Source organism: Rhinoderma darwinii, chromosome 12 (genome assembly GCF_050947455.1).
Source record: "Rhinoderma darwinii isolate aRhiDar2 chromosome 12, aRhiDar2.hap1, whole genome shotgun sequence".
Taxonomy (NCBI): Eukaryota; Metazoa; Chordata; class Amphibia; order Anura; family Rhinodermatidae; genus Rhinoderma; species Rhinoderma darwinii.
In genome coordinates, this window is record NC_134698.1 from 23915301 (window position 1) to 23927690 (window position 12390).

Below are 12390 nucleotides of genomic sequence, written 5' to 3' on the forward strand. Positions count from 1 at the left end.
AGCGCACACATGTACAGACGTTCTCATCATGTAATATATGTACACGTGCTGAGCACACACATGTACAGACGTTCTCATCATGTAATATATGTACACGTGCTGAGCACACACATGTACAGACGTTCTCATCATGTAATATATGTACACGTGCTGAGCGCACACATGTACGGACGTTCCCATCATGTAATATATGTACACGTGCTGAGCGCACACATGTACGGACGTTCTAATCATGTAATATATGTACACGTGCTGAGCACACATGTACGGACGTTATCATCATGTAATATATGTACACGTGCTGAGCACACACATATACAGACGTTCTCATCATGGAATATATGTACACGTGCTGAGCACACACATGTACAGACGTTCTCATCATGTAATATATGTACACGTGCTGAGCACACACATGTACAGACGTTCTCATCATGTAATATATGTACACGTGCTGAGCACACACATGTACGGACGTTCTCATCATGTAATATATGTACAGGTGCTGAGCACACACATGTACAGACGTTCTCATCATGTAATATATGTACAGGTGCTCAGCACACACATGTACAGACGTTCTCATCATGTAATATATGTACACGTGCTGAGCACACACATGTACAGACGTTCTCATCATGTAATATATGTACACGTGCTGAGCACACACATGTACGGACGTTCTCATCATGTAATATATGTACAGGTGCTGAGCACACACATGTACAGACGTTCTCATCATGTAATATATGTACACGTGCTGAGCACACACATGTACAGACGTTCTCATCATGTAATATATGTACACGTGCTGAGCACACACATGTACAGACGTTCTCATCATGTAATATATGTACACGTGCTGAGCACACACATGTACAGACGTTCTCATCATGTAATATATGTACACGTGCTGAGCACACACATGTACAGACGTTCTCATCATGTAATATATGTACAGGTGCTGAGCACACACATGTACGGACGTTCTCATCATGTAATATATGTACAGGTGCTGAGCACACACATGTACAGACGTTCTCATCATGTAATATATGTACAGGTGCTCAGCACACACATGTACGGACGTTCTCATCATGTAATATATGTACAGGTGCTGAGCACACACATGTACAGACGTTCTCATCATGTAATATATGTACACGTGCTGAGCACACACATGTACGGACGTTCTCATCATGTAATATATGTACAGGTGCTGAGCACACACATGTACAGACGTTCTCATCATGTAATATATGTACAGGTGCTCAGCACACACATGTACGGACGTTCTCATCATGTAATATATGTACACGGGTGCTCAGCACACACATGTACAGACGTTCTCATCATGTAATATATGTACAGGTGCTGAGCACACACATGTACGGACGTTCTCATCATGTAATATATGTACAGGTGCTGAGCACACACATGTACGGACGTTCTCATCATGTAATATATGTACAGGTGCTGAGCACACACATGTACAGACGTTCTCATCATGTAATATATGTACAGGTGCTGAGCACACACATGTACAGACGTTCTCATCATGTAATATATGTACACGTGCTGAGCACACACATGTACAGACGTTCTCATCATGTAATATATGTACACGTGCTGAGCACACACATGTACAGACGTTCTCATCATGTAATATATGTACACGTGCTGAGCACACACATGTACAGACGTTCTCATCATGTAATATATGTACACGTGCTGAGCACACACATGTACAGACGTTCTCATCATGTAATATATGTACACGTGCTGAGCACACACATGTACAGACGTTCTCATCATGTAATATATGTACACGTGCTGAGCACACACAAGTACAGACGTTCTCATCATGTAATATATGTATACCTGCTGAGCACACACATGTACGGACGTTCTCATCATGTAATATATGTACACGTGCTGAGCACACACATGTACAGACGTTCTCATCATGTAATATATGTACACGTGCTGAGCACACACATGTACAGACGTTCTCATCATGTAATATATGTACACGTGCTGAGCACACACATGTACAGACGTTCTCATCATGTAATATATGTACACGGGTGCTCAGCACACACATGTACAGACGTTCTCATCATGTAATATATGTACACGTGCTGAGCACACACATGTACAGACGTTCTCATCATGTAATATATGTACAGGTGCTGAGCACACACATGTACGGACGTTCTCATCATGTAATATATGTACACGTGCTGAGCACACACATGTACGGACGTTCTCATCATGTAATATATGTACACGTGCTGAGCGCACACATGTACGGACGTTCTTATCATGTAATATATGTACACGTGCTGAGCACACACATGTACGGATGTTATCATCATGTAATATATGTACACGTGCTGAGCACACACACATGTACGGACGTTCTCATCATGTAATATATGTACACGTGCTGAGCACACATGTACAGACGTTATCATCATGTAATATATGTACACGTGCTGAGCGCACACATGTACAGATGTTCTCATCATGTAATATTTGTACACGTGCTGAGCGCACACATGTACGGACGTTCCCATCATGTAATATATGTATACGTGCTGAGCGCACACATGTACGGACGTTCTCATCATGTAATATATGTACAGGTGCTGAGCACACACATGTACGGACGTTCTCATCATGTAATATATGTACACGTGCTGAGCGCACACATGTACGGACGTTATCATCATGTAATATATGTACACGTGCTGAGCACACACATGTACAGATGTTCTCATCATGTAATATATGTACACGTGCTGAGCGCACACATGTACAGACGTTCTCATCATGTAATATATGTACACGTGCTGAGCACACACATGTACAGACGTTCTCATCATGTAATATATGTACACGTGCTGAGCACACACATGTACAGACGTTCTCATCATGTAATATATGTACACGTGCTGAGCGCACACATGTACGGACGTTCCCATCATGTAATATATGTACACGTGCTGAGCGCACACATGTACGGACGTTCTAATCATGTAATATATGTACACGTGCTGAGCACACATGTACGGACGTTATCATCATGTAATATATGTACACGTGCTGAGCACACACATATACAGACGTTCTCATCATGGAATATATGTACACGGGTGCTCAGCACACACATGTACAGACGTTCTCATCATGTAATATATGTACACGTGCTGAGCACACACATATACAGACGTTCTCATCATGGAATATATGTACACGGGTGCTGAGCACACACATGTACGGACGTTATCATCATGTAATATATGTACACGTGCTGAGCGCACACATGTACGGACGTTCCCATTATGTAATATATGTACACGTGCTGAGCACACACATGTACGGACGTTCTCATCATGTAATATTTGTACACGTGCTGAGCACACACATGTATGGACGTTCTCATCATGTAATATATGTACACGTGCTGAGCACACATGTACGGACGTCTCATCATGTAATATATGTACACGTGCTGAGCACACACATGTACGGACGTTCTCATCATGTATGGGAATATCAGTAAAAGTCAAACATCCACTCCCAACTATCATAACTCCAACATCTGCTGCCACTTGTGGGCATCATGTGTCAGATACCACAGTCCATCCACAAGTGCAGATCCTACATGTTTTATATTATCACTATCTCAAGGTCATCATAGTGCTTACAGCAGCACAGAATGTTTAACCCCTTAGTGACCATTCTAGTCTAGGCCTTAATGACCAAGCTATATTTTTACGTTTTTCCATCGTCACATTCATAGAGCTATAACTTTTTTATTTTTCTGTCATTGTAGCTGTATAAGGTCTTGTTTTTTGCAGGACAAGTATTTTTTATTAGCACCATTTTGACGTACACATAATTTATTGATTAACTTTTCTGAACTTTTTTTTTAGGGAGAAATAGTAATCAGTAATTTCGCCATTGGTTTTTGTCTTAAATTTCTGCCGTTTTCCGTGGTATAAATAACAATTGTATTCAGCGTTGCGTTAGAATTGTGGCGATACCAAATTTATATGGTTTTTCTGTTTTATGACTTTTACACAGTAAAAATATTTTTCTAACTTATCTGTTTTTGTGTTGCCAAATTTTAAGAGCCATAACTAGTTTATTTTTCCGCCGATGCAGCTGTATGAGGGCTTTTTTTTGCCGGACAACTTTTAGTTTTTATTGGTACCATTTTTGAGTACATGCAACTTTTTATCACCGTTATTTTGAAGGCAGGATAAACAGAAAACAGCAATTCTGGCATTTTTTTTACATTTTATTTTTTATGGCATGCACGGTGCGGGTTAACCCCTTAAGGATCTGGTTTATTTCGGCCTTAAGGACCAAGCATTCTTTTTAGGTTTTTTTTCCTCCCTGCCTCCCAAGAGTTATAACTTTTTTACTCTATCGCCTCATTCACACGACAGGGTCCGAGTGTCGGCCGATAAAATCGGCCCTTTTGGGCCGTTTTGCATCCGTTTTGCATCCGTTCCGATTCTGTGCCGGGCCGTGTTGCCGTTTTTAACGGCCGATTTTGACCCGTTTTGCATCCGTTTTTTTCCCTGTCCGTTTTAAAATCGGATGAATTTCATTTAAATTTTATTGCCACACACAGCCCCCTGTAAGAAATGCCACCCAGCCCCCTGTAGGTAATGCCACCCAGCCCCTGCAGGTAATGCCACCCAGCCCCCTGCAGGTAATGCCACCCAGCCCCCTGCAGGTAATGCCACCCAGCCCCCTATAGGTAATGCCACCCTGCCCCCTATAGGTAATGCCACCATGCCCCTTGTAGGTAATGCCACCCTGCCCCTTGTAGGTAATGCCACCCAGCTCCCTGTTTGTAATGCCACCCAGCTCCCTGTTGGTAATGCCACCCAGCTCCCTGTTGGTAATACCACCCAGCCCCCTGCAGGTAATGCCACCCAGCACCATGCAGGTAATGCCACCCTGCCCCTTGTAGGTAATGCCACCCAGCTCCCTGTTGGTAATGCCACCCTGCCCCCTGCAGGTAATGCCACCCTGCCCCTTGTAGGTAATGCCACCCTGCCCCTTGTAGGTGATGCCACCCTGCCCCTTGTAGGTGATGCCACCCTGCCTCTTGTAGGTGATGCCACCCTGCCCCTTGTAGGTGATGCCACCCAGCCCCCTGTAGGTGATGCCACCCTGCCCCTTGTAGGTGATGCCACCCAGCCCCCTGTAGGTGATGCCACCCAGCCCCTTGTAGGTGATGCCACCAAGTCCCCTGTAGGTGATGCCACCAAGTCCCCTGTAGGTGATGCCACACAGCCCCCTGTAGGTTGCACCCATCCTCCCCCCCACATTCCAGGAGAAGTCACTGACTTCAATGTCCATATATGGACAGTGTAGTCACTAACTTCTCCTGGAGAGGAATTCCCTGCCACAGGTCGGGAATTCCGCTTCAGAAGTGAGTGATGTCACTGTGTCCATATATGGACAGTGTAGTCACTCACTTCTCCTGTAGCAGAATCCCCGGCCATAGAGTCGGGGATTCCGCTGCAGAAGTGAGTGACATCGCTGTGTCCATATATGGACAGTGTAGTCACTCACTTCTCCTGTAGCGGAATCCCCGGCCATAGAGTCGGGGATTCTGCTGCAGAAGTGAGTGACATCGCTGTGTCCATATATGGACAGTGTAGTCACTCACTTCTCCTGTAGCGGAATCCCCGGCCATAGAGTCGGGGTTTCCGCTGCAGAAGTGAGTGACATCGCTGTGTCCATATATGGACAGTGTAGTCACTCACTTTTCCTGTAGCGGAATCCCCGGCCATAAAGTCGGGGATTCCGCTGCAGAAGTAAGTGACATCGCTGTGTCCATATATGGACAGTGTAGTCACTCACTTCTCCTGTAGCGGAATCCCCGGCCATAGAGTCGGGGATTCTGCTGCAGAAGTGAGTGACATCGCTGTGTCCATATATGGACAGTGTAGTCACTCACTTCTCCTGTAGCGGAATCCCCAATCCCCGGCCGGGGATTGGGGATTCAGACTCCTACAGGGAGCAAAAAAAGACCCTCCTCCTCCTCACATGCACTCTGCACTGTGAGGAGGAAGAGAGAGAGCGCGAGCGACGGAATACATGGACGTCACTCGGGACACATTCTGGTGATGGCCGTGTATTACCCGGCCCCATAGACTTCTATGGGAGCCGGGCGGCCAGGTAAACGGCCAAAAATAGGGCAGGTCCCATTTTTTGACGGCCAGGTTTCCCGGGCCGTCAAAAAATCGGTCGTGTGAATAGCCCCATTATGGGTCTATTGTTCCTAATGCAGCCGGGTGACGGCCGATTTATGAACGGCCGTCACCCGGCCGGGAAAGCCTGTCGTGTGAATAAGGGCTTAGGGTACGGCCACACGGAGCGGCCCTGACACGCTCGTTAAGAGGTATTCCTGTTACATGCGTATCCGCACTGCCGCTCCATTCTCTATGGGAGCGCCACAGATAGCCGAGTGCAGTATTCAGCTTTTTCCGGCGCTGCCATAGGAATGAATAGGTGGTAAGTTGCTGTAATTTGCAAAATCGTGCGGCCATAGAGGGTGTATTAATTCATGGCCGCACGATCTTGCAAATAAAGTGACGGTTTACAAGCGTTAACATGTGGCCACTAACAGGCTGCTTGACATGGTGCCGGTGCAGTTGTTGGCCGCGTTTCGACAGTGTCAGGGCCCCTCCGTGTGGCCCTACCCTTATGTCAAGATAGCCATATGAGGGCTTGTTTTTTTGCGGGACAAGTTGTATTTTTCAATTGCACAATGTTCGGATGTAGATATTATATTGCTTATCTTTTATTCGTTTTTTTAGGGAAGGAATTAAAAAAAAACAGCTATTCCAGCATTGTTTATCACGTTTTAATTTTACGCATGTTAACTTTATTCTATGGGTCAGTACAATTACAGACATACCACATATGTTAAAACATATTAAAACACTTTTAAACAAAAATTGTTTGTTTTGCATCGCCGCTTTTCAAGATCTGTAAAAAAAATTGTCAATCGATGTCACTATATGAGGACTTATTTTTCGCGGGACGTGATGTGGTTTTCATTTGTATCATTTTGGGGTACATGCGACTTATTGATTACATTTTATTACATTTTTTGTTGGCTGGAATGGAAATGGCAGTTTAATTAGTTAACTTTATTACTTGGGTCGTTACGATTGCGGTGATACCATATACGTGTTTGTTTTGTGTTTTATTACACTTCTAGTAAATAAGTTCTTACTGTAATATTTTTTTTTTTTAATATACTTTATTTAAATGTTTTAATTTTTTTTTTCTTAGTCCCAATAGGGGACTTTACCATGCGATCTTCTGATCGCTCATATAATGCTTTGGTATACTCAGTATACCAAAGCATTATTGCCTGTCTGTGTAAAGGTATGTTTCTGCGAAAAAGACGTGCAGGTCACTTCGTAGGAAGTTTTTGGAGCCGTTTTCCATTGACTGTATCGAAAAAAGCTCCAAAAACGGCTCCTTGAAAACAGCTCCGTATTTTGAGAAGTTTTTGAGTTTGTGTGAACATACCCTTAAAATGACAAGCATCTAATAGGCCATGCCTCTGGCACGGCCTGATAGGCATACAGCCAGGGCAGGCCTGGGAGCCTTTGTTAGGCCCCCGGCAGCCATGGCAACCCGTCAGTGGTAGGCGACTGCATTCGTGGGCTGCCGATCGGTGACAGAGGAAGCTCCCCCCCTCTGTCAAACAACTTAAATGTTGCGGCATTTAAGGTGTTAAACGGCCAGGAGTTGAGGTTTCTCCAATCCTAGCTGTTGCAGCGGGAGCCCGGCTGTCAGTCACATCCGGGCTCCCTCAGCGATTGTGCGGTCATAGCCTCTGTGCCCGCATGGGCTCCTATACTTACATGTACGGTGGAATGTGTTAACGGCTGGATTCTATGCCGTGCATGTATGTGATTCTGTGGAAAGTGGTTAAATAATGTAATAGCTTCATAGTTGGGTTGTTACGGATGCGGCGATTCTAAATATGTGTCATTTTATTTTTTTCATAATTAAGAATTTTGTAAGGGGGAAAAAGTGGGTTTTTCATTTTTTTTTACTTGAGATTTTTATTTATTATAAACTTTATTAAACATTTTTTAAACTATATTATTAGTCCCACTAGGGGACTTTACTATGCGATCATCAGTATTGCATTGTATTAAGCCTGTCAGTGTAAAACTGACAGCCACCCGTTAGGCCATGCCACTAAAGGCAGAGCTGGGGGCCTTTGTTAGGCCCCCGGCTGCCATCCAAGCCATCAGCACCCCGCAATCGCATCGCGTGGGGTGAGAGAGGGAGTCCCCTCCAAAACCACTTACATGCAGCCAGGGGCGTAACTAGGAAAGACTGGGCCCCATAGCAAACTTTTGACTGGGGCCCCCCTCCCCTGGGAGTCACACAACCCCCCCCCCCCCTTGTAGATAGTGCCTTTTTTACAGCCCCCCCTGTAGATAACGCCATACAGCCCCCTGTAGATAACGCCATACAGCCCCCCCCTGTAGATAACGCCATACAGCCCCCTTTGTAGATACCTACAGAGGGGGACTGTATGGCGTTATCTACAGGGGGGACTGTGTGGCGTTATCTACAAGGGGGACTGTGTGGCGTTATCTACAGGGGGACTGTGTGGCGTTATCTACAGGGGGGACTGTGTGGCGTTATCTACAGGGGGGACTGTGTGACATTATCTACAGGGGGACTGTATGGCGTTATCTACAGGGGGGACTGTGTGGCGTTATCTACAGGGGGGACTGTGTGGCGTTATCTACAGGGGGGAATGTGTGTCGTTATCTACAGGGGGGACTGTATGGCGTTATCTACAGGTGGGACTGTATGGCATTATCTACAAGGGGGACTGTGCGGCGTTATCTACAGGGGGGACTGTGTGGCGTTATCTACAGGGGGACTGTATGGCGTTATCTACAGGGGGGACTGTGTGGCGTTATCTACAGGGGGACTATATGGCGTTATCTACAGGGGGGACTGTGTGGCGTTATCTACAGGGGGGACTGTGTGGCGTTATCTACAGGGGGGACTGTGTGGCGTTATCTACAGGGGGACTGTATGGCGTTATCTACAGGGGGGACTGTATGGCGTTATCTACAGGGGGACTGTGCGGCGTTATCTACAGGGGGGACTGTGCGGCGTTATCTACAGGGGGGACTGTGTGGCGTTATCTACAGGGGGGACTGTGTGGCGTTATCTACAGGGGGACTTTATGGCGTTATCTACAGGGGGACTGTGTGGCGTTATCTACAAGGGGGACTGTATGGCGTTATCTACAGGGGGGACTGTATGGCGTTATCTACAAGGGGGACTGTGTGGCGTTATCTACAGGGGGGACTGTGTGGCGTTCTCTACAGAGGGGGCTGTATGGCGCTAACGCCATACAGCCCCCACTGTAGAGAACGCCATACAGCCCCCACTGTAGAGAACGCCATACAGTGCCCCCCCCCCTGCAGGGAACGCCATACAGCGCCCCCCCCCTCAAGGGAACGCCATACAGCGCCCCTCCTGCAGGGAACACCATACAGCGACCCCAACCCCCCAAAAAAATGCGACCTACAGTGTTGTTGTGTCCTACAAATAACATGCATCCCATATCCACAGGATAGGGGATACATGTGCGATCGCTGGCATTGATAGGGAGAACGGGGGACTGAAAGTCCCCCCAAGTTCTCCATGACTAACCTCTGACTTCCGGCGTCTGTGTCGGCAGTTCAATAAAAATGAAAGGAGCGCTGGTCACGCATGCGCACAAGCGCGACCGGCGCTCCATTCATTTCAACGGAGCTGCCGACACAGACCCCGGAAGTCCGAGGTTTGTGATGGAGAACTTCAGGGGACTTTCAGTCCCCCGTTCTCCCTATCAATGCCAGCGATCACACATGTATCCCCTATCCTGTGGATATGGGATACATGCCTTTTGTGTAATGGCAGAGCGGGGAGATACCTCCCTGCTCTGCCGTAGTGATCAGTGGCGTCCCGCTGTAGCAGCCATAGCGGCTGCTAGCGGAGCCTCCGGCCATGGTGGGGGCCCGTGCCGGCGGGCCACACGGGCCCCCTCATGCCGCGGGCCCCGCGGTAGTTACGCCACTGCATGCAGCGCTCGCTATTGAGTGCCACATCTAAGGGGTTAAACGGGCGGATTTCGATCTGCCCGCTCGAGCAGCGCTGCTCCAAGCACTCAGCTACCTCCGGTAACTGAGAGCAGGGTTCTTTTACTGCTCCCGGCGGCGCGGTTTTATTATGATGCAGCGCCGTGAAAAGGTGTATGCATCAAAATAAAGCCTGTTAGTGGCCGCCGTGAAAAGATGTATTGGCAGGCATTAACAGGCTAAGATGTCCTGATCTTGTAAACGGCTGTGACCTGTACAACTCCGTGAAGCAGAACCACATGTGACCTGTAATAATGTGAAGACAGGAGGGGAATGGAGGACACAGGGGCCACAGACTGAGATCTACAATAGATGGTGGAGGAAGGAGAGTTCTCAGCGACTGGTGACACAAGTTCCTCCATCCAGCTTTATGACTATTCTATATTCCACGTGCTGCAATAATCACCGATTTATGACATGCCATAAAGTGAGGACAATAGTCAGGAATTCTGTATTTCTAGAACATGGGTTTGGTGTCAGTGGACATATCATCATATAGCTGCCGGCATTCCTGACACCCACCACACACTAGAGGTGTATGACATTGTCTAGAGATGACACTTATGGATTTTACTAACAGCCGGGGACATTTTCTCTCCACATTCATAATCTACAGATTTTATAGTAACGCTCTGTGGACAAGTCACTCACATCTCATCTTCTTATTCTTGCAGATTGGGTAATAATCATTTACCAGACACTTCCTGCATCCAGTTGGCATCTGTAATAAGGAATAACCGGTCCCTGAAGAAACTTTTCCTGCCTGGTAACAGTCTGTCTGGTCCTCACCTCAGGGACTTAATGGAAGATCTGTCCAGTCCAGACTGCGGGATAGAGGAATTACAGTGAGTATAAGAGATGTGTACAGGACCGAGACATGGGGGGGCACAAGTTATACATGGATTTTATTATATTTTATACTCCGCGCTATTGTTATGTCTATGAGATAATCTGCTGACTGCTCCTTTATATGTGACATCTCTACCAATTTCTGACTGTCTCGTCTCCTCTCTATGTCATGAATTGTCATCTAACACTATTATTATTACTATTCCACTATTTAGGGCTGGCAAATATAGCCTAAAATTTAATTCTCTATTTATTTTTAGCCATATGGTCGGTATTTGATTTTAGTCTCAATTTTTAATGTTTTGTGATAAACAAACGTAAAAAAAAATACCAAGACTGTACAATTAAGTATTTTCTTATATACGGTTTTACCTTGGCGCTTTTAGCTCCTAAGTGTAAAAAGTATACTACCGTTCAAAAGTTTGGGGTCACCCAGCCAATTTTGTGTTTTCCATGAAAACTCACACTTATATTTATCAAATGAGTTGCAAAATGACTAGAAAATATAGTCAAGACATTGACAAGGTTATAAATAATGATTTTTATTTGAAATAATAATTTTCTCCTTCAAACTTTGCTTTGGTCTTGGAATGCTCCATTTGCAGCAATTACAGCATTGCAGACCTTTGGCATTCTAGCTGTTAATTTGCTGAGGTAATCGGGAGAAATTTCACCCCATGCTTCCAGAAGCCCCTCCCACAAGTTGGATTGGCTTGATGGGCACTTCTTGCGTACCATACGGTCAAGCTGCTCCCACAACAGCTCTATGGGGTTGAGATCTGGTGACTGCGCTGGCCACTCCATTACAGATAGAATACCAGCTGCCTGCTTCTTCCCTAAATAGTTCTTGCATAATTTGGAGGTGTGCTTTGGGTCATTGTCCTGTTGTAGGATGAAATTGGCTCCAATCAAGCGCTGTCCACAGGGCATGGCATGGCGTTGCAAAACGGAGTGATAGCCTTCCTTATTCAAAATCCCTTTTACCTTGTACAAATCTCCCACTTTACCAGCACCAAAGCAACCCCAGACCATCACATTACCTCCACCATGCTTGACAGATGGCGTCAGGCACTCTTCCAGCATCTTTTCAGTTGTTCTGCGTCTCACAAATGTTCTTCTGTGTGATCCAAACACCTCAAACTTCGATTCGTCTGTCCATAACACTTTTTTCCAATCTTCATCTGTCCAATGTCTGTGTGTTTTTGACCGTATTAATCGTTTCCTTTTATTAGCCAGTCTCAGATATGGCTTTTTCTTTGCCACTCTGCCCTGAAGGCCAGCATCCCGGAGTCGCCAGTTCACTGTAGACGTTGACACTGGCGTTTTGCGGGTA

General features: G+C 46.0%; 1 protein-coding gene across 1 annotated transcript in view; it reads left to right on the plus strand.

Annotated features, from left to right (window-relative positions):
- LOC142664427 (NACHT, LRR and PYD domains-containing protein 12-like) overlaps positions 1-12390 on the plus strand; it is a 197193-nt gene that overhangs the window by 77994 nt on the left and 106809 nt on the right. The window contains exon 5 of the mRNA XM_075843495.1: positions 10883-11053. Within this exon, the coding sequence (XP_075699610.1) occupies positions 10883-11053 (171 nt within the window). The remainder of the gene's footprint in view (positions 1-10882; positions 11054-12390) is intronic.